Source organism: Mus caroli, unplaced genomic scaffold (genome assembly GCF_978045245.1).
Source record: "Mus caroli unplaced genomic scaffold, Mus_caroli_1 scaffold_5, whole genome shotgun sequence".
Classification (NCBI taxonomy): domain Eukaryota; kingdom Metazoa; phylum Chordata; class Mammalia; order Rodentia; family Muridae; genus Mus; species Mus caroli.
In genome coordinates, this window is record NW_028227260.1 from 37,178,239 (window position 1) to 37,202,189 (window position 23,951).

The 23,951-nt window shown below is 41.8% G+C and overlaps 1 protein-coding gene across 1 annotated transcript; it reads left to right on the top strand.

Moving 5' to 3' along the window:
- The first annotated feature begins 2,144 nt into the window (after nucleotides 1-2,144).
- Nucleotides 2,145-14,119, top strand: Xkrx (XK related X-linked). The gene is made up of 3 exons (XM_021152623.3): nucleotides 2,145-2,797; nucleotides 7,256-7,524; nucleotides 13,374-14,119. Exons 1-3 carry the CDS (start codon nucleotides 2,463-2,465, stop codon nucleotides 14,117-14,119), a joined length of 1,350 nt encoding a protein of 449 aa, XP_021008282.1. The 5' UTR covers nucleotides 2,145-2,462.
- Nucleotides 14,120-23,951: the final 9,832 nt, after the last annotated feature.

Here is a 23,951-nt window from a genome sequence, read left to right on the forward strand (position 1 = left end):
GGAACAAAATAGGAAGACTTTGTAATGCCGTGGATTTGGGGGAGTAGTGAAGGCATGGGGCACAATGCAGAAAGGCAGAAAGAACATTGCAATTTTATCCTACAGTCTTTATAGTTTCTCTCTCTTTGGATGACTAATTACTGAAGTGGATAAGTTGGTCACCCTGCCTGAAACATGCCTTGTAAGCTGCTTGCTAAAACAGGTGGAAAAAAAAAATGGGTGTCTGAGAGTCTGAGGCCAGCCTGGTCTACAGAGTGAGACCTTGTCTCAAAAAAAAAAAAAACAAACAAAATCACAACCTCCCTCCAAACCAATAAAAATAAATTTAAAAAGGACAGGAAAGCAGTGCAAACAAAGAGCTTCTGTAGTGTCTGGCAGGTGCAACCCCTGCCCTCCAGTTAAGCCTTCTAAGCCATCAACAGATTTTTGTTTGTTTTTCGAGACAGGGTTTCTCTGTGTAGCCTTAGCTGTCCTGGAACTCACTCTGTAGACCAGGCTGGCCTCAAACTCAGAAATCCACCTGCCTCTGCCTCCCGAGTGCTGGGATTAAAGATGTGTGCCACCATGTCGTCATCAACGTTTTTTAAAGAAGTTGTTCTCAATAGTATCACCTCCTTAGAGAAGCCACAAAAGAGGAAGTATCCAGCAGCTAGACCAGGGGCAGCTGTGCCTCCGAGGACAAGCTTTCCAGTGGAATCTGTCCTTCAGTTGGCCCTGGGGAGAGGAGGGAGAAATAGAAGGAACTTCCATAGACAAACACAGACACACACAGAGACGCAAACACAGTAAATGGCAAAGACCAAGTCTATCTTGAGACCATCTTTTTTTTTTTTTTTTTTTTTTTTGTGGCTGCTCTCTGGCCACATTTATATTACCCTGAGGCAGATGTTTTCCTTTTTTCTTTGGGGTTTAGGATTATGCAAACGGAGCATGAAAACAAAAGCTCAGTGGGGGAGGGGAGAGAAGGATTGCCTTTACAAACGGAGGCAATTTTAAATTCTCTTTAAAACACCCCTCTCCGGTGGCTACTAAGGGCCGTCTTGGCTGTTTAGAATTTGGCATCTTTTCAGAGCCTTTTAACCAAAGACCTAAAGGTTCCTTCTGAAGCTTCTGTGCTGGCCTCATTTTGTAAGAGCAGAAATCAAGGCATTTATGTGTTTACAGCGTCTGTAGGCTTGCTCCGAGTTTTGATCTCTATCTGATTCAATCTTCCCTTTGCTGCATACTGACGGACCTGAATGGGAAACCTCTGACCCAATTCCCACTTAGGTTCCCGCTTTTCTGATATTATCTGGAGGGCAATAGGACCTGGGGAGGTTCAACCCTGCGGCCAAGGGAGACACACCTGCCTAACGTGGGTTGAGCAAATGTGGGAGCGAACTACTTTAGCTAGCTGTGGAGGGCGGGGTAGAAGTGGGTGCATGCTGCTGCTCCCTAGAGAAGAGGAAAAGCTGTGGCTCCCTCCTGGATCCCGAGGTCACGGTGAGAAATACTGCTGAAGACTGGTGCAGGCTCTTCTTGTGTTGTGCCTCGCTACCTGGAGCATCCTTTGGCTATTCTTCTTGGAACTCTGGTTTATTTTGTTTTGCCCGGCTGTCTCTCCCTCTCGCCCGGCCAACGCCACCACCACCCCACCCGAAGTCATCCAGGTGCCATAGTTACCAAAGCTCAGGACCCGCAGTACTTCTCAAACTGTGCCTTTTGGTAGTAAAGTGTCTCCGTGAAGACACCCCTCCAGCATCTTCTATCTGGTACCACGTGCTCCGCTTCTTTCCGAGGAGACATCAATCAGGACAGTGGCCTTACTTTGGCCCCTAACCAGGCGGTCTTAGGGGCGGGGCCTGGAGAACCTACTTGAGAACATTTGCCTCCCTACAGGTCCTGAGAGAGCACTGCTGAGCCTGCGAGCAGGCTAGCTAGTAGGCACAACCTAGCAGCACATTGGATGGATTCCTAGGTGCTAAACTGAATCTTTGACAGGACACCCAGGCTGCGCTCCCTCTTCTACCTTGGCTCAGTTCTCTGCTGATTTGAGAGGATACACGGATGAGAATCCCTAAGGAGAAGCTGCTGAGTATGTGATGTGCCTCCTCAAAGTGGCTACTCCTCTGAAAGGAGCATTCGGGGGAAACAGCTGTTCCTTGCCTTTTCACACGCGTGGAATTGGGCACCAGATTCAGTGCTGAAGTGCTTGTCCAAGTTTCTCAGCACATATGTTGAAGATTGCATTTCAGGGCCAATCACGAGTGAAGTTCAAAGAGACACTCCTGGACTCTCCACTGGAGACTCTCGAGTTAAGTCTAGAAGTGAGGTGTCTCCTGTTCTGACTTGTTGGTCTACATTCAGGGACTCAACTAGCCACGGTCCTCCTGACTGATCCTTGGATAGCAGTGACTACAGGGCCTCTTTTCAGAATGGATGGCGAAGAGCTCTGAACTCCAGACGATAAGAAACTCTCAACAATGGACAGAGTTTATGAAATTCCTGAGGAGCCAAATGTGGTTCCTATTTCATCTCTGGAAGAAGATGTCATCCGTGGGCCTAACCCACGCTTTACCTTCCCGTTTAGTATCCTCTTCTCCACCTTTTTGTACTGTGGGGAGGCTGCGTCTGCTTTGTACATGGTTAGAATTTACCGAAAGAATAATGAAACCTTCTGGATGACATACACATTTTCCTTTTTCATGTTTTCATCTATCATGGTTCAGTTGACCCTCATTTTTGTCCACAGAGACCTGGCCAAAGATAGACCACTATCATTATTTATGCATCTAATCCTCTTGGGACCTGTTATCAGGTGAGCATTTTTAAATCTCTACCCAACCAACCCCCTTCAAACAGGTACAGGGGAGGATGAGGTTAATATTTAAATGACTGAATCTGTGCTTCTAATCTAAATAATTCTCCCAGTCCTTCTTGTTCCATTTCCCTGGCTACTGTCCCCCAAACCTTATCTGAAATCTTGGGTATCACCATAGTGACGTTGTGGCATGGATATGTGTTCAAAAAACCGTGTGTGCTATAACCAGTAAGACTTGATTAGACAATTCTTCCTGAGTTTGTGTTGTGCAAACAGGATGGGAGCAACCAATGTGGTCACCTTGTGCTCTCAAATTGAATGAACCCCAGGGTGCTGAGCATGCCAAGTAAGTGCTGTTTCATTGACTCTAGCCTCCAGAGTCTATAATTTGAATTCTGCCATTTAGATGTTCTATGAATGAATAAATATGTATTCCTGCCTTCATTCGTTCTGAAACTCAGTTTTAACACCTTGGACTTCTTGAGCTGTTTGTTTTGGTTTGGTTTGTTTTTGTTTGTTTGTTTGTTTGTTTTGACCATTTTCAAAACTTTCTAGAGTTAGTTGACATCTGGAAAGTATTTTATGTAATAGGAGGTAGCAAGCTGTTACTACAATTCAAAGAAGTTCAATTTTTGCTATTGATAGATCAGTTTCTTGCTTATTTCTTGTTATTTTGCTGCAATAAATATACACAGTTTGGAATGACCAAGGTAGTACACCTCTGTCTGGAGTTAGTGGCAAAGAACACTAGGATCTGGTATTCCCATTCAGATTGCTGCAAGCAAGATGAAAACATTCTTAATTGTAGGGAGACGGGCATCTGTGCCCACAGACTCATCTAGATGCTATGGGGTTTCATTGTAGAGAAAGATTGCATAACTCATTAGGTCAGGAGGGAGGAATGGAGCAAGTTTGTCATGACTGTAAGAGAGACAAACACCTGTGGTCAGCTGAGGAATGTGGGTCACAGTGTTGATGTTGTAATCACAATAGGAAGATCACTTATCAGAGATCTAAAACATCTGTGGTATGTATTAAGAGTGGGACCCCCGATAATGAAATGTATTATCTGTGAATATATTTCTGTTTGTCAATCATATTTCCATAAATCTGGAAAATGTTTATCAATATTGTTTGAAACAATGAGGAACGGGTTAGGTCTCATCACAGAAATTGTGGGCTGGGCTATCTTTACAAAGTAGTTAACTCTAAGTTTGGTCTTTCTCCTGTTATTCATAAGTTGTATGGCCTTAGTGGTAACCTTAAAGATGCCATGGGCCTCAGTTTCCTCATCTGTAAAATGAATGTGTTAGGCTAGACTTTGTGTTCCAAATCCAACTGCTCACAGGGGCCTCTATGCATACTATGAATGAGCGAAGTAGGCTAAGTACTAGAAAATAGTCTCACGTGTGAAATAAATGGAAACAAAGTCTAAGTGTTAATGAAATGGAATGCCATGACGAATTTGAATCTGGGATGTACCTGTCTAGGAGGCAGCCACTTTAAAACTCGAATCCACTGTTTCTTTGTTGGCATTCAGACATGATATTGACAGATCTAATTTTGAGGAGAAGTTAGTTCCCCAGACAGGATTTTATGTGATATTTCATGATTTTAAATTTGGCAACGTACTAAAAGAAAGAAGAAAGAGAGAAAGAAAAAAAAATGCAGTATGAGCCATTCTATATACCTAATGTGCAGATGTGACTCAGATGGCCATATGGAACTTGATCTAATGTTACTTTCCTGTTCAAATTTTTGAAGATAGCTGTAAAAGGAACACTTTATCTTTAACTTGGAACCGTGGAATTTCAAGATGTCACTACGGACTCAAGAAAACAAATTTTGGTCCTTTTCAAAATGCAATATACCAAATTAGCAAGTGAAGAGGACGCAAGCACCTAGCCCTCAGAACCTCAGCCCTCAGCTTTTACTTCCTTTTTTTCATTTGTGGCCTTCTAAACTGTTTTTCACTTTGCTCTATATAAAGCGTCGTTCACCGTTTTTCATATTTGTCGTTTAGTTTGTACTGCACATGGATTGAGCAGCAGGGAGAACCCCAGTTACACTAATCCCACAGCAGGAAGAACAATTGATTTTATTGAAAATTTGTATATAGTTTTGAGACTTTCCTATATACATACCGTATATATCACTTCCATCTCTCTCTCCTCCAACTCCTTCCATGTCTCCCTTTCAAATTCATGATTCCTTGACTCTAAGTATTATATATACACATAGTATATAAACAACAATATAATACAATAAAAATATAGTATAGTACTATAAATAATAATATGCACATCTTGCATCTATTCAGTGTTACTCGTATGTGTGCGTGTTTAAGGCTGACCCTCAGTAACCATCAATTGCCTGTAGTTCTTCAGAAAACTTATTATAAAGTCACAAATTATACGATTTATACAGCTATTTTCAAGGTCCATTCCTGTCTTCCTTATGTAACGAGTTGTATTACTGGTACACAAATGAAGCTGTGTTTAGGGCTTGGCTATCTTACATGAAATGCAAACATGCTTCTGGAAATCTATGTGCTCTGATTTACTGTAGCTCAGAGTAAGCAACACCCCCTTTACTTAAACTATCAAACAGCCTCACGTATAGACTTAGAGGCAGACGACTTCATGCCACCCCCCCCAATATTTTGTTAAACAATAGTATGGATGGGCTTGAAATTAGACATTTTCCCCTAAGTAGCAAAAGTTGCCATTTCTTTCCTTCTCTTTCTTTTTCTCACCCAGGTTTGTCTATAGAAAGTGGACTTTTCAGGGCTGGGAAGATGGCTCAGTGAATTCAGCTCTTGCTGTGCACACAGGAAGATTTGAGTTTAGGTTCCCAGAACCCAGTACAGCTGGAACTCTATTCCTAGTGAGATGGGAGGGAAAGGCAAGAGAATCTGCAGAAGCTTGTGGGCCTGGTGAACACACAGAGGACCACCTCAAACAAGAGGGAAGGCAAGGACTAATATCCAAGCTGTCCTTTGATCTCTACATACACAAACTGTGTCGGGGGCGCGCGCGCGTGAGCGCACACATACACACACACACACACACATACACACACACACACCATGTGCATGAAAGTAGAAATTTGGAGTCGTACATATGAAAAAAATTCCAGGGGCTCCTGTGGAAAATGGCAGCCAGTACCTTATATTCTCAACCTTTCCACCAAGAGTCAAAGCTCCTGAATTTGTCTTTACTGTCTTCCTGTGCGCCGCCACTCTCCAGTCTCATCATCTGCTATTTCCCACCTGCCTTCTCCTTTTTCATGCTTATTCTTTCATTTGCTCAGCAAATGCTGATCAAATTCCCACTATGTGACAAGAGCTGGAAGCAAGATAACTAGAGCCTCATGCCTTCAATCTATTGGAGACGCTTTCTTAATTTCCACTACAAATATTCTTGTCAAAAATGGTTAAGTTTTCATTCTTTTCAGGGTAAGGGTGTGTGGGGGCGAGGGGGGGGGCAGTAACTCAGGTGTAACAAAACAGCATGCACTAGTTGCTTTTTGTCTCCTGTTTACCGCATTAGAACTGCCAGAGACTTTTGATTTGCTTGGGGGAAGTGTGGGAGGGTAACAGCAGGAAGTCGGCTCTCAGCAAGATTTCAAGGGCAATAGGCTCTGGTAAGGTTATTTTCTTCATAAAAAATCGGGTTTAAAAGGAATCTCTTCCCCCAGCAAGAAAAGCACACACACACAAAATATTATGTTTTCTTGGAAAAGCAGAATCTCTCTCTCTATCTCTCTCTCTCTCTCTCTCTCTCTCTCTCTCTCTCTCTCTCTCTCTCCTTCTCTCCCTCTCTTCCCCCCCCCCTTCTCTCTTTTTTTTTTCTCGAGACAGGGTTTCTCTGTATAGTCCTGGCTGTCCTGGAACTCACTCTGTAGACCAGGCTGGCCTCGAACTCAGAAATCCGCCTGCCTCTGCCTCCTGAGTGCTGGGATTAAAGGCATGCACCACCACGTTCAGCTTTTTTTCTTTTCTTTTTTTTTTTTCTTTTTTTCTTTTCTTTTTTTTTTTTTTTTTTTTAGAACCTAAGAATCTCAATTATGAAGCTGGATGCACTTATTAAAGAATTTTTGATTTAGGAATTTAAGGTCTTGTGAAATCCAGGGCCTTTGGAGCCCTTATCTTTCTCTCCAAAATATTATTTCTTAATACCGTTGTATTTGAGGCACATTTTTAAAACCACAGACAGATTTTTGAGGAGATAAAACAATTCTTTGACTATAAAGTATTTCAGAAATGGTGTTCTTAGACCAGTAAGTGATGAGAGAGAGAGAGATCTTAGACCTAAGGTATGGCCAACCCTTTGATTCATGTGTAATGGACAGAAGAAAGAAAATGCCAAATAATAATAATAATAATACCTCCCCCAGATTTTTCCTTTCTTGGGACAATTTTAGCTAAGTTCCCATGATGCTTTACTCCCGCAGATGTTTGGAGGCCATGATTAAATACCTTACACTGTGGAAGAAAGAGGGGCAGGAGGAGCCATATGTCAGCCTCACCCGAAAGAAGATGCTAATAGCTGGCCAGGAGGTGCTGATAGAATGGGAGGTGGGCCACTCCATCCGGACCCTGGCTATGCACCGCAATGCCTACAAACGTATGTCACAGATTCAAGCCTTCCTGGGCTCAGTGCCCCAGCTGACCTATCAGCTCTATGTGAGTCTGATCTCAGCAGAAGTCCCCCCGGGGAGAGGTGAGTGGGGTCAAGAGAAGGGAGGGCTCTGTTTAAACTAAGAGTGTTAGAAGTCTAGGTCTGAAGTGTCCAACATACTGGCTACTAGCCTCATGTGCAATTTAAATGGAAAAACCCTATAGTAAAGCACATTTCCTCAGTAGTGATGGCCATATTTCACATGCCTAATAACTATCTCTGGTTAATAACTTACTGCTTGGGATGACAGAGGTTTAGAATGCTTTTGTCATCACGAATAGGCCTCTTAGGCAGCACTAGAACTTATGGAGGCAGACACATCAGACCTGCTGGAATTTTTAAACTGGGATGATCGGTGTTTAAATTAATTTTTTTTACAAACACCTTGTCTTGCCACTGTAGCAGTTAGAAAAAAAAAAAAAAAGAAGAAGAATGAAAACTGTCCCTCGTCACCTGCGTGTACACAGTGTTGCTAGTTGCATATTTTTTTAGAGATGGCCACCTTTAGAGTAAAGGTTCTCAAATATGTCTGTATGTCACAGTCATGTGGGAAGATTTTTTTCCTTCTTTTTTCTTTTGGTGATGGGATCTCACTTTTTATTCCAGGATATATTCCATTATGTAGCCCAGGCTGACAGCTAATTCATGGCAATGCTCCTAGTGAGCTTCCCAAGTGCTGGGACTATAGATAAGAGCCGGCATACCTGACTTGGAAGGTTCTTTTTAAAAATGTACCTTCCCTCCTCAGACCCAAATTGATCACAGAGTGTGGGGAAGCCAGGAATCTGCGTTTGTAAAAAGTACCCTAGTGAATCCCAGTTAGTTTCCTTAGAGAACCACGGGTGTATTCATTTCCTCCCGTGGTAGTAGAGAGACAGAAAGGGAGTGGGGGGATGGCTACATGTCAGTCAGGTCTGGTCCAAGGACTGACCTTCTTTCTTCATGATCTCTGGAGGAAGTTACAAAGCAGAGACTGACATAAATTCCTAATTGTAACACGATGAATCTCAACATGAGTAAGACCTCTAGCAGAGGAAGCAATGTGTGTCAGGACTGTATAGGTCAAGATCAAATCTTGTGAATGGATTTTACCAGTCCGGGTTTGCTTCATCAGGTTGGGCAAATGCAGCTTCAGATGTGGGGAGAGTTTGAACCATTTTTTTTTTTAAATATAAGTAGTGATTTCTAGCCTTGTTTGGCAAACTCTATTCCCTTTGTTCCATTAACAGTTGTTGATGAAGTTCTGTTGGTTTGGAAGTGTTTTACAAGTGTCCGCTCCATAGTAGTTTGAGGAGAACATTGTCTGGAAGTGCTGCTTGACTTCCTGAGAATTTTGAGAGTTGGAAAATCATCTAGTTAAAATATGTAACCATCACAAAGGTGAAAAACGTGCAAACTTACTGGCCTACAGGAAATTGTATCAGCACAGAAAATTTCTGGGAAGCTATAAAACAAAAACAAAACAAAACAAAACAAAAAAACCAACAACAAAAACAATAAACAAAACCCTACCTCAAGAAGCCCTGAGAAGGTGGCAGGGTGTTACTTTAAATTTTCTTTTATGAAAATTTACCATCTTAATGCACTATTATTTTTGTTTTTATTTTTAAATTATAAAAGTTAGATATTTTGGTAACATCTCAGACCACATAGAATAGGTAGAAAATAGAAAATAGAAAATAGAATGTTACACACCAAAAGTAATGTCTGTTAACCATTCAGTATATGTCCTTTCCAATTTACTGGGTATACATAATGGGCTGTGGATGTAGCTCAATTAAAGAGTGCCTGCCTAGCATGTTGAAGGTGTTGGGTTAATCTATAATACTGCAGGGAACACACACATACACACAGAGATAATATTTGAAATACACCATTTTTACATGTTAAAACATTCGTTGTTCATAGTTTTTGACTGTTTTGCATTTTAAAATTTATTCTCTTTTTAAATTTTAATTTAGTGTTTTAACTTATTCACTTTATTACCCCTCTCCCGGCCACACTCTCCCACAGTCTCTCCTCTATCTCCTCTCCTCTTCTCTCTGAGCAGGTGGGGCCTCCTGGTTATCCCCCCACCCCACTCTGGCACTTCAAGTCTCTGTGAGGCTAGGCATTTCCTGTTTCCTCTCCCACTGAGTCCACACAAGGCAGCCCAGCTAGAAGAACATGTCCCACAGACAGGCAACAGTTTTTGAGATAGTCCCTGTTTCAGTTGTTTGGGACCCACCTGAAGACCAAGCTGCACATCTGCTATATATGTGTGGGGAGGACTAGGTCCAGCCCATATATGATCTTTGGTTGGTGGTTCAGCCTCTGAGAGCCCCAAGAGTCCAGATTAGTTGACTAGGTTGGCCTTCCTGTGGAGACCACAATCCCCTTGGGGCCCACAATCCTTCCTCCTATTCTTCCATAAGAGTCCCCAAGCTCCATCCACTGTTTGGCTGTGGGTGTCTGCATCTGTCTGAGTCAGCTACTGAGTGGAGCTTCTCAGAGGTCAACATGCTCCTGTCTGCAAGCGTAACAGAGTAACATGAATACTGTCAGGGATTGATGCTTGCCCATCAAATGGGTCTCAAGTTGGGATAGTTATTGGCTGGCCATTCCCTCAGTCTCTGCTCCACCCCCTGTCCCTGCATTTCTTGTAGACAGGATAAATTTGAGGTTGAAAGTTTTGTGGATGGGTTGGTGTCCCTATCGCTCCACTGAGGTTCCTGCCTGGGTATAGGAGGTGGCCTCTTCAGGTTTCATGTCCCCAATGTAGTGAACCACAGCTAAGATCACCCCCATTGGTTCTTGGGTGCCTGTCTAATCCCAGGTCCTAGGTCTTTTTTTTTTTTTTTTTTAGCTTTTCTTACAGGTTTTTCATACCAATCTTCTAAATAGATTGATTTCTAAGAGCAATTTGCTAATTACCACATTTTTTTGTTGTTTTTTGTTTTGTTTTGTTTTGTTTTTCGAGACAGGGTTTCTTTGTATAGCTCTGGCTCTTCTGGAACTCACTTTGTAGACCAGGCTGGCCTTGAACTCAGAAATCCTCCGCCTGCCTCTGCCTCCCAAGTGCTGGGATTAAAGGTGTGTGCCACCATGCCCGGCATACCACATTTCTTAATTTCTAAAATTTTATGTGTATGAGTTTGTCTGCATATGTATATGTGTACCACTTGCGTGCCTGATGCCTGGGGAGGTATCAGATTTCCTGGAACTACAGTTTCAGGAGGTTATGGGCCTCCTTTTAGGTGCTAGGAACTGAACCTGGGTCCTCTGTAAGAGTAGCAAGTACACTTAACTGCCGAGCCACCTATCTAGCTGTTAAGCTTTAATTTTCCATTTTAAAAATTATTTGTATATGTATACATATATGTCTGGGGGGGTATGTGTGTCAGAGTTCAGGTGCCTTCAGAGGCCAGAGGCAGGGGTATTAGATGCGCCTGGGGTGAGTTACAGGTAATTATGAGCTACCCAATGAGGGTAATAAAGGAGAGATCTCAAGTCCTTTTCAAAGTAGTAAGTGTTCTTAACTGCTGAGCCATTTCTCCAGCCTCCATTCCCCCTACTGTAATAAACAATAGCCACCAAAGGAAAAAAAAATCACTGACTTTGGATTGAGTTAAGTTAGTTTGGTACAGGGATTTTATATGAATAATCAATTCTGTGTTGGATGGTGGTGAGATTAAGAGGAGTAGTTTAGAACACTTTGCAATTCTCTATTCATGTTTTTGGGGAAGGGAAGGAAAAGGGGAGTGGAGGAGGAGGAGGAAGTAGAAGACAGCACCTACAGATACGACTCCAATACTTTTCTTGTAATTATTTCATTTAATCTTCACAACAACTTTATCTATGAGGTTATTATTATTCTCAGTTTACAAAAGATACAGTAGTAGACCTAGAAGTTAAGTAAATCGTCCCCAAAGCGGATTTTGAAGGATTTTGAATCCTAAGCATTTATTTTTGCCTCTGTCACCTCAGAAATCTTCATCATTCCACAAACCTTTATCAAGCATGTATTATATTTCAGACAGTGTGTGTTAGCTTGTAAGGGTAGAGCAAACTAGATCCAGCCCCTTCTACCTTCATGAGATATCTACTACATTTTTTTTTTTTTTTGGCATATGTAACTGGAGTGAATCTCTCTAGAAGACTGGTTTCTTGGAGCAGATACACATCAAAGATTAGACGTCAGCTACAAATGGCAGTTTCTAGGCATAGCGGCCCAGCACGTGAGAAGCAGAGACAGGATTTCTGTGAGTCTGGGTACAGCTTGGTCTATATTGCAAGTTCCAGTCCAGCTAGGGCTGCAACACAGTGAGATCCGGTTTCCAAAAGAAGCAGCAGAGGGGGAAGAGGCAGAGAAGGAGGAGGGAAAAAATGTATATGCCTTCCTAACATTAGGTCTTGTCCCAGGTATTTTCAGTTTAGTTTTTCCTTTCTCACTGTCCTTAGAGTTCTGTTCCTTCAGTTAGGTGTGGCCCATACCTTTATGTGTGTCCTTCCCATGTTGGTGACTTCTCAGCATTAGTTGTAAGACTTCTTCAGTTTGAAAAGTTTATTTTGTGTATTTCTGTGATTAAACTCTTGCATTGTTTGTTCATCCAAAATTTCTAAATCGGAAACGTAGAAAACAGCAAAGCATAAAAGGATACTCTTACTATCTTTATTTGCTTACTTTTATAGTACTGGGGCTTGGATCTGTGACCTTCTTCAGGCTCAGTTAGACCTTTGCCATATACCCAGCCCAAAGGATTTAAAAGAGACTGAGCTAAAACCCCATCAACACTATAGAAGATGTTTTGGTTTATTTCTTCTATTGTCTTTCTGTGTGGGGTATTTTGTTTTATTGCATACATTTCATGTCTACAGTGAGAAGTTTTGATGCATGTATCTCATGCCATATAATTACTATTGGTGTGTGTGAACTCTTTCAGAAAATTACAAGTGTGAAATATAATGCCAAGCTGTACACTAAAGCTCCCAAATATAATCATTTTGTAACAGAAATGTCGATCCCTTTCGCAAAAATTCCTCCTGTTCCCTAGCCCTAGGCCCTGGGAAGTGTTGCTCTATTCTGTTTCTTTGAATCTAGTTCATTTATGACATTCCACTTATAAATGGGGTAATACATTATTTTTATTTCCGAGTCTTGCTAATTTCACTTAGCATAAAGTCCTTGATATTCATCATTTTATTTCAATGATGCAATTTCCTTCATATTATTGTTGAGTAAATCCCGCAGCATATGAATATCATTTTCTTTACACATGCCCCCATCAATAGACATTTAGGTTGTTTCCATATATTGGAAACAATAACTGTTCTGTTCTCGCTGCAGTGGACAACATAACAGCATTCTTTGAGATATTGATTGTCTTTCCTTTGTGCGTGTTCCCAGTTAGTGGAATTGCTGGATTATATACTAGTTCTGTTTTTAATTATCTTCATGCTGTTTTTCACCCTGCCAATATAAATGTATAGTCTAACTATGTATAAAAGTTCAATTTTCTCCATATCTTTGTTAGTTTTTTCCCCCCTAAATTGTGGCCACCCTAACAGGTACTAAGTAGTATCTTATTGTGGTCATTCTTTGCACGCTAACAAGAGAACTGTCACTAACTCTACTACAAGCTCTCTCTGTGATTTACATTTTCATTTGTCTAGTGATCTGTGATACTGAATACCCCTTTCTATATCCGCTAGTCATTCCTATGTCTTTGTAACAATGTTTATTCGGGTGTACGCCATTTGTGTACATAGCTGTGACCATCTATAAGTCTACTCTCAGTTAAGGAATGTCCCAAGCCCTGTCCATCATCTCTGGACCTCTGGTTCTGAGGACAGGCTTCATTCACTGGAAACATCGACTTAATTGTTACTTTGTCTCTTTCCTTATTTTGCAGCTGTGTTAATGGTTTTTTCCCTGATATCTGTCACCTATGGGGCTACCCTCTGCAATATGTTGGCTATCCAGATCAAGTATGATGACTACAAGATTAGACTTGGGCCACTGGAAGTCCTTTGTATCACCGTCTGGAGGACATTGGAGATCACTTCCCGCCTCGTGATTCTGGTGCTCTTCTCGGCCACCTTGAAGTTGAAGGCTGTGCCCTTCTTAGTGCTCAACTTCTTGATCATCCTCTTTGAGCCCTGGGTTAAGTTCTGGAGGAGTGGTGCCCAAATGCCAAACAATATTGAGAAAAACTTCAGCCGAGTTGGCACTCTGGTGGTACTGATTTCAGTCACCATTCTCTATGCTGGCATCAACTTCTCTTGCTGGTCAGCCATGCAGTTGAAGTTGGCAGACAGAGACCTTGTTGACAAAGGTCAGAACTGGGGACATATGGGACTGCACTATAGTGTGAGGCTGGTAGAGAATGTGATCATGGTCTTGGTTTTTAAGTACTTCGGAGTCAAAGTGTTACTGAATTATTGTCATTCCTTGATTGCTGTGCAGCTTATTATTGCTTATCTGATTTCCATTGGGGTCATGCTCCTCTTCTTCCAGTACTTGCACCCCTTGCGCTCACTCTTCACCAATAACGTAATAGACTACCTCCATTGTATCTGCTGCCGCAGACCCCGTCGGGAAAGGGTTGAGAACTCAGAGACATCCTGTGAAGCTGGCACAACACAAAGTATTGTCTGATTTTTTTTCTTCTGTACATTATAGGGTGGGTCTGGGTTAACACAAGCAACTGTGAAATTGAAGGAGTTGGTGAGATCCCTGTGTGTGAGTACTCACAGGATCATTTGCTTGACTCTTCTAGTAAACCTATTGAAAGAAAGAGTGACCTGCTAAGAGGTTTTACTTCTTTAGGATTGACTGCTAGGTTTGGATACCAGCACTAGCCACTGTTGTTTTTTTAGTTTATCCTCATCCTAGTCAACTGGAATAACCTCTATGTCCTTCACTCAGGCTCTGAATTTCCAGCTTTGCTCATTTGTTTAAGGTATTGCTGAGCTTCCCTGGGCTAATCTAAACTCTGCCAGAACACAACTGTACTGATCAGGGAATGTGATGGCTTACTAAGAATGAGCGCCTTCCAGAAAGTAGTCTGACTGTTGTACTTTTTGTTTGGTTTTGATTTGGGTTTTTATTTGAGACAGAGTTTCTCTGTGTAGCGCTGGCTGTCCTGGAACTCACTTTGTAGACCAGGCTGGCCTCAAACTCAGAAATCCACCTTCCTCTGCCTCCTAAATGCTGGGATTAAAGGCGTGCACCACCGCCGCCTGGCTGGCTGTTGTACTTTTAACTGTGAGAGTGGCAGCCGGGCGTGGTGGCCCATTAATAGGAATTCCCTCCAATTCAGCTTTTCTGTCTCTGCCTTTTGTTACTTGATGTAAACCTCAGAGAAGCTAAACTGTAATTTGAAGTGTTTTCTGATATGTGAAATAAATGAAGATTTCTTTGTGTCTGCTACTGTCCTGGGTATTTCATTAATTTCCACTTAGGGGGATAAAGTAATAATGACTAAAGCACCACCTCCGTGTTGTTTTATATTAGGCTGGGTAACTCCTTAGCGATCTAAAGGTGGAAGAAACCGATCACGTGAGATTATCAACACTGCTGTCTCCTGGCAAGATTTTACTTGCTAATGAGGAATGTAGGTTTATTTTTTTTTTCAACCTTCTTGTCATTAACAAGCCCCAATGGCCCACTACACAGATATTCTCATGTACTAACATGCTTACATCTCATAACCAGTTGGATGCTATGGTGGGCTTCTCTGCTCCATGCACAGAAGGTAATCAAATAATTGACGTTGTTATGGCCACTGCCCACTGGAGAAACAATTATCCCAGCATTGTCTGACAAATTATTGTCCCTCACAGCCCAGTGAAAGTGAGACAAACTCCTTAAAGCACATCCTAGCTGAGGAGCTATTGGAGTTTGAGGGCTGCTCGGAGAGGGACAGTTTTCTTCAGGGATGCAGCCCATGAGATGCTTCAGGAGATGCTTCTACACCCATGCACACGCTGAGAGTACTAAATGGACTTCAGTGATGGATTTAGAAGGGAATAATGGTGGGGCAGGGGGGTAGAGGAAGAACTGGAATAGAGCAAATGTGGGGAGATTCGATAACTTATTTCTAAAACCATTGAAGTTGAACTAGTTATGGACCAGTTACAACTACCATGTTTCAAGAACTTGTAAACAGTGCAGTGTGAAGTCTTCTAACACCATCCAGTTTTACTTTTACGAAAAATTTGATTTTAGCCACTCCCACCCTCCTGCTTACTGTTAGGTTGAGAGAACTCCCACTTCTCAGTGGTGACCTGTTAACCAGAATTATTCTATTTCCTTACGTGTATAGCACTTTTTCGTTGTTGTTGTTGTTTTACCACTTTTAACTGCTTTGGGGAGCTGACTAAAAAGACTGGTTATTGAATTTGGGAGAAGAATGTAATAATTTTGAGACAGTAGGAGTTTCTTTATACAACGTCAACTCCTTCACACCATGTTATTGTGACTGAGTCTGGGGTTGTCATCTAAGACTTACATGGACTTCTAATAGCTATTTAGGGAGAATGTGAAGGACATCATCAATTCCAAAGAACACTGCCTCTTCAGACCCCAAGGAAGAATTTCTTCTGCCCATTGATTACTGTGCCCTCGATTAAAATCAGGAGCGGTATTTGGAACAATATAATATAATCAGGTGCATGAAAGCATGTGAATCAGCTACTTAAAGGGAGAAACATCGGGAATAGAGAGAGACATAGGCTGAAAAAGACTGCCGCAGTGCCAAATCCAGCAAACATTTCCACCATGAGTCCTCCCAGCCATGGTGACTTAATATCCTAGGAATGAAGAGAGTTTAGGGACATGGGTGTGGAGTAATTCCTAACCTGAAAAACCTGCTGCCCTTCCCCCAGAGAAGGGAGAAGTGATGCGATTGATATACTATGCAAATGAGCCCTAAGATGCTCCTCTGGAGTAGTCTTTCTGTTGCACAGTCACCTTCCACATACACAGAGAGGAAGGATGGAATATGAGAGGTGGGCAGACGTAAATGGCCATGGCCATTTGCAAACACATCTGTGTGTGCTCTCCTTTTGCCATATGAAGTTTATTTTTTTCTTCTCTCTTTCAGTATAGGGCTACCACTCAGTGCCTTATACCTGCTAGACACGTGGTATACCACTAAGCTATATACCAATTCCTTTTTTTTGTTTTTTTCTGAAATAGGACCGTGGTAAGTTGCTCGGGCTTGTCTTGAACTCACTGTGTAGCCTAGGCAGACCTTAAATGTGTTCCTCCTCAGACTCCCTAGTAGCTTAACAGACCTGCACTACCAGGTCCAACTAGAATAACCTCTGAAATTCTAAAACAGCACAGTAAAACTGGTCCAGTATTTAGACAGTCTTGCTGAGTGAAAGAGTACACAGAGACTAAGCCAGCCAAGGGGTTCCTGAAAAGGAAGACAGAACCATGGGGTTTGGGAAAAAGAACTTCCAAAGTGAGAATTTCTTCCTAGCATTCAACATGCTCTCAACAAGCATTGCTATACTCCCGGTAATTTTGGTAGCTAACTATGGGCAAGTCAGCTTAGAGGAAGGTGTAGTAAATACATCTAATCCAATATAAATTATTATAATACAAATCTAATATAAATACAAAAGGATTTTTATATGTTCTATATTCTATTTATATGTTCAGTCCTCATGACTATCTCAAGGTAAGGTATTTGCTATTATACCAAACCTACATTACAAGGAGAGTTTAAGGCACAGCAAGGCTAAATGATACACTCAAGGTTGAAGCCAGTATCAAAGCCAGAGTTCAATCAAGACTTAAGCCTCTATGCCTGAAGTGTCTGTGAAATGATTTTAGTAGTTTCAGGATTGTTTTCTAAGATATACCTAAGTCCCTGCCAAACATTCTTTTCTACAAACACGTCTTATCAGAAGGCAGCACTTAGTTCCACCCACAACGAGACGTTCTAAAGAGCCTGAGATGAAGACTGAATATGCGTTCACAGGCACCTGTAGGTTGGTACAACGGTGTGGGGAGGGTGGCTTGTGAAGAAGCTCAGTCCCTTTCTAGTTCCAGAAAGTGAGGCTTTGTCTCACTTATGGGTTTTACTTGTTTGTTTTGATTTTTTTTTTTTTATTTTGACATGGGATCTTGCTTTGTAGCCTAAGATGGCCTCTCTCTCACTATGTAGCCCAGGCTGGTCTTAAAACTCCCAATCGTCCTGCCATGGTCTCACAAGTGCTGGGATGGTAGGGCATTGTGATAATAGGGAAGGAAGGCTATTCAAGTGTGGAAGCAGGAAGTGCACTGGGAATCTCTTTATTTTTGTATATGTGTGTGCACATGCGCCACAGTGTACCTGTAGAGGTCAGGGGACAACTTTTGACACTCAGTTCTGTCCTTCTACTATGGGTTTCAAATATAAAACTCGACAAACAAATGTTGTACAGGTTGAGCCATTTCCTTGGCACATTACTGGAACTTGATGTCCTGCTGTCTCAATTTTGCTGTGAACCTAAAACTGCTCAAAAACAAAACAAAACAAAACAAAAAACCAGTGTTTTAAAACTCCCAGAGCACAATGGTGAGAGTAACAGTCTGCTGTGATGCTATGACAATTGACCTAATACACAGCCTTGGCTCTAAAACGATCACTTTAGATGCGTCTTTGGCAAACTAATTCTATATTTTAAACACTATGCTAAGTAATCCTAAAAGGTGTTACACTTTGGGTCTTTTCCACCTGTAGCAACAGTAACTAGCTTGGATTCTAACTTAGTATCATTCAAGAACTTAGCATCTTCAAGTACTTGGCATCTTCAAGTACTTCTGTCTGGGGAGTTGGCTTTGCCACCCTGCTGCTTTCTTTTTTAGAAAGTTAAGGAAAACTTTACACATATTGTTCCTATGAAACGTTCCTTCTTTCCCATCCTCCCTTTGTTCCTCTTTCCCCACCTCCTTGTTTTGCATTCCGAGAATCAGGATTGAATAAGGATTGCATTTTGTGAACAACAAAAATGTGGGTGGAATGAGTTATTATACAAACTCTTTATATCACATCTTACTTTGGAGATGGATGGAGGTTTCTCCTTTCATTAACTACTTTGGGATATTTGGATTTTGTATTACCTAACATGATATTTTTATTAGAAGAGTGTACTACTTAAAACGTTAAAAAAAGTATGAAAATTGATTCACACACAACCTGCTTCCACAAATAGCTTTAAGGTTTGGATTAAGAGAGGCATATGCTTCATAGAATGAATATGAGGCAAATTATGATAGATGCCTTTGAAGGAAAAGGGCTGTCATCTGCTGAGTCCTTACTAGATAACAAGATCCATATTGATCATTTATAGACTTCCATTTTAGTATCACAAGACTCTCATATAGTAGCTGATCTCTATTTCTGTTTTTCTATAAAGACACTGAAGGCAAGAATGACTTGTCCAAGGGAGCTAAAACCATCCAGTGGAAAAAAGACAGCATTTTTAACAAATGGTGCGGCACAACTGCATGTAGAAGAATGCGAATTGATCCATTCTTATCTCCTTGTACAAAGCTCAAGTCTAAGTGGATCAAGGAACTCCACATAAAACCAGAGACACTGAAACTTATAGAGGATAAAGTGGGGAAAAGCCTCGAAGATATGGGCACAGGGGGAAAATTCCTGAACAGAACAGCAATGGCTTGTGCTATAAGATCAAGAACCGACAAGTGGGACCTCATAAAATTGCAAAGCTTTTGTAACGCAAAAGACACTGCCAATAAGACAAAAAAGGCCACCAACAGATTGAGAAAGAATCTTTACCAATCTTAAATCAGATAGGGGACTAGTATCCAATATGTATAAAGAACTCAAGAAGATGGAGTCCAGAAAATCAAATAACCCCATTAAAAATGGGGCACAGAGCTAAACAAAGAATTCTCATCTGAGGAATACTGAATGGCTGAGAAGCACCTGAAAAATGTTCAACATCCTTAATCATCAAGGAAATGCAAATCAAAACAACCCTGAGATTCTAACTCACACCAGTCAGAATGGCTAAGATCAAAAATTCAGGTGACAGCAGATGCTGGCGAGGATGTGGAGAAAGAGGAACACTCCTTCATTGTTGGTGGGATTGCAAGCATGTACAACCACTCTGGAAATCAGTCTGGCTGTTCCTCAGAAAATTGTACATAGTACTACCGGAAGATCCAGCAATACCTCTCCTGGGCATATACCCAGAAGATGTTCCAACTGGTAATAAGGACACATACTCCACTATGTTCACAGCAGCCTTATTTATAATAGCCAGAAGCTGGAAAGAACCCAGATGTCCTTCAACAGAGGAATGGATACAGAAAATGTGGTACATTTACACTCAGCTATTAAAGAGAATGAATTTATGAAATTCCTAGGCAAATAGATGGACCTGGAGGGTATCATCCTGAGTTAGGTAACACAATCACAAAAGAACACACATGATATGCACTCACTGATAAGTGGATATTAACCCAGAAACTTAGAATACCCAAGATAATAATTTGTAAAACACATGAAACTCAAGAGGAAAGAAGACCAAAGTGTGCCTACTTTGTTCCTTCTTAGAATGGGGAACAAAATACCCATGGAAGGAGTTACATAGACAAAGTTTGGAGCAGAGCCTGAAGGAATGATCATCCAGAGACTTCCCCACTTGGGGATCCACCCCAGAAACAACCACCAAACCCAGACACTAGGCAGATGCCAACAAGAGCCTGCTGACAGAAGCCTGATATAGCTGACTCCTGTGAGGCTCTGCCAGTGCCTGGCAAATACAGAAGTGGATGCTCACAGTCATCCATTGGACAGAGCACAAGGTCCCCAATGAAGGAGCCAGAGAAATATCCAGGGAGATGAAGGGGACTGACGCCCCATAGAAGGAACATCAATATGAACTAACCAGTACCCTCAGAGCTCCTTGGAACTATACCACCAATCAAAGAAAACACATGGTGGAACTTGTGGCTCTAGCTAAATTTGTCACAGAGGATGGCCTCGTGGGTCATCAATGGGAGGAGAGGCCCTTGGTCCTGCGAAGGCTCTATGCCCCAGTATAGGGGAATGCCAGGATCAGGAATGGAAGTGGGTGGTTTGGGAAGCAGGGAGAGGGGGGAGGGGGGAGGGGATTTTTGGAGTGGAAACTATGAAAGGGGATAACATTTGAAATGTAAATAACGAAATTATCTAATAAAAAAGAAAAAAAAAGAATGACTTGTCCAAGGTCACACAGTTTCAACTTCAATCTTTTTTTTACCCCAAGGTTCAAGTTCTTCCTATTCTACCACATTGGCTCTCATAGATGACAGTTGCCATGATCTGTACTGCTACGACTGAAGGTAGGTGAGCAGTTTATATTCATTATTGGATCTTTAAATTGGGTGGGCCCATTCACATACCACGTAGAAAAGAACAGACAAAGGATCTCCTTTTTATAATTATGTGTAGGGCCCTGATTTGGATTTTATTTACTACAGCTGCCTTGGTTGTGACTGCCATCTTACTCACAGATAACCCTGGTATGAATTGAAATCCCTATAGAATAGAAAAAAATCAATGAAAATAAAGTATGCCCTGCCCTCCAATGAACTGTTACTTAATGGATGCTTGGCATGTTTATAATTTCTGTGAAAGTTCAGCATACTTTTTTTTCAGTTGTCTATGGTCCACTGTAGGGATCCTTAGAGAATTTGTGCTGTTGACCTGGACGTGGCCAAGTTAAGACCTCCACAGTCTCAGCTCCATGGAAGTGGCAAATCTTTCTCTGGGTGAAGCTCAGAGGGATGGTAAAGTCTTCTGGCCTTTGCACAGATGCTGATAGTATGTGCAGAAAATATCCAGACATTTATGGCCCAAAGACTGTTCCCCTACAGAGACTGCTCCTACTGAGATTAGCTAAAACTTCCCCTCCATTCAACTGTATGCCACAAACTCTGTCTTCCTGATTCAGTTGTATGCATAATAACCCCATCTTTCTGTTCAACTGTGTATATAACAAACATGCTGAGCTTCTGGGTGAGAGTGATTGTGGCTTCTGGGTTAGAGATTGCAGTCCAGCCTATCCCACCCTTCCTGTGTCTCTGTCTGTGGTGTCATCTTTATCTTGCCACCCCAGCCAGGCCAATCCTTGGATTCATGCTGGATACAGCAGTCCACATTTGTTTAATGTAGCATAAAAACCATTTCTTCCTGTCTCAAGTTGGAGGGATTCTCCATCTTTCCCAAGATGCCTTTTTTGTCTGTGAGTCCTTAATATTTCACATTTTGTATAAGCTGGATTTTCCTTGTCTTTGATCTCTTGGTGTTTTCCACTTTGGACAATTGGTTTTTGCACATGAGACTTCCCCAAAACCTTACCCAAACCAGCATGTGGCTTAGCTTGCTCTAGAGACTCTCCTCCCTCTACATCCTCCTAGTTTTCCTGACCTAGTTGGCTCCGAATCTCTGATTTAACCCACCTCTTTGCCTGACTCACTCATTTCCTTACTCAGCCCCAAAGTACTCACACTAGCTAGACAAGCTTGTCTGTCTCTCAGATAGGAGAGGGATACTGAACAAGGATGGTCAGAAAAACCTGCTTCTCTTGAAGCCATATGCAAAAACCCACATGCTTGTGGGACAAGAACAGAAAATTCAAACCATAGCAGGAATGCAATCATTTATTTAATTAAGAGTGAAACTGAAAGTTGAAATCGTAAGAAGGGATAGTAAGTAACAGCATATTTAAAGTCTATGGGCATAGCCTGACCTGGAAACCAGTGAGGCTTTGGGCTCTGACCCAGCAGCAGAAGGAGCGTATGTACTTGTCTGTAGTGGTTACATCTGAATGAAGTATGGGATTTTATTTCCTAGTCATACGAATAGTATCAGACAATGAGGTAGAAGCAAAATGCTAAGGGAGCACTATAGGCAGAGGGATTCAGTTTTGACTGAGATGAGGAGGGCTTCATGGAGGATGTAATATTTTAACGATGCATTGAAAGGTAAATAGAATGTTTTTTCATTGGTGATGCTGGGTGGGGATGTATTTTTAGCAGAGAGAACATTACAAGTGATACCACAGAGGTGTCATGCTTCACCACAGATGTGTTCACTGAATAGCAAGTGCTTTCTAGATGCAGTATTTTAGGGATGAGGCACAGAGATTAGGTTTCAAAAGCAGACTTGGAGATAGGAGAAATGTAGAGGGCCCTAAAATACTAAAAGACAATCTGAGCTGGGTGTGGTGGGGCACACCTTTAATTCCAACACTCAGGAGGCAGATTAGGTTACAAAAAGGAGATATAGAGATAGGAGAAATCCAGAGGGCCCTAAAGCTGCTAAAAAAAACACAATCTGAGCTGGGTGTAGTGGGGGGCACACCTTTAATTCCAGGACTCAGGAGGCAGAGGCAGGCAGATCTCTGTGAGTTCAAGGCCAACCTGGTTACAGAGTGAGTTCCAGGATAGCTAGGGCAACATAGAGACACTCTGTCTCAAAACAAAAACAAAACACACAAGGAGGAGGAGGAGGAGGAGGAGGAGGAGGAGGAGGAGGAGGAGGGGAAAAAGAAAACAAAGCAAAAGGTGGCCCTGAATCTATAAGCCAGTGGAAGAATAACTGAAAGCTTTAAAATTCACATATGGAAATTCACACTTTTAGAACAACATACAGTTCTGTGAATTTTATCACACGTGTAGATGTCCCCACTCCTCCAAACAAATCACAGAATAATTCCAAGAACCCATAGTATTCCTTTCGCTACCCACTCCTTTTCCCATTCTAACAACCTTGGATTCGTTTTCTGTTCCTACAGTTGGTCATTTTGAAAATGATGACAAAACATGGAAGCTGTCGAATTGAAGGGCTGTGGAGAAAGGGATGACTTGGCAAGGGCCCTTTCACAAAGATCACTTTGGTTTTTGTGTGAAGGATGGCCAGGGGAGGGGGGAAAAAGGAGAGGCTAGAAGACCAGCTGCAAGAGTTCAAACCAGAGACGAATGTTTGGTGCATGTGGTACATAGTCATTCAAGGGAGGGTTGTAGTTAGGGAAGCAGCTGTGGGAAGAAAATGAAATGGAACTAGGTCATGTTGACATCTCTATATTGCTTTCATATATTTTAGTATGATTACCAAGGGGCTATAATAGCGCGTGCACACACACACACCACAGTGAGCTGCAAAAGAACACACACATTATACGCCACAGTTTATTCTCTGAAAACGACATATATTTTGTTGTCACAGAAAAGAAAATGTCTAGGAGGTGTAGAAATGTACTCCGAGATCTTAAATTGTTATTGCTGCACAGTGGGCTCAAAGGCATTGATTTTCTTTTCTAACATTCTACACTGTAAGCAGACCTATTTGCTCAGCTGCCACCCCTCTCTCCCGACCTTGATGCTTCAAGAGCAAGGAACAGAACAGGCGAAATAGATGCACTCCTTTCATTCCTGGAACCCTGGCCATGTGGTGGCCACAGCCCATTTTAACCAC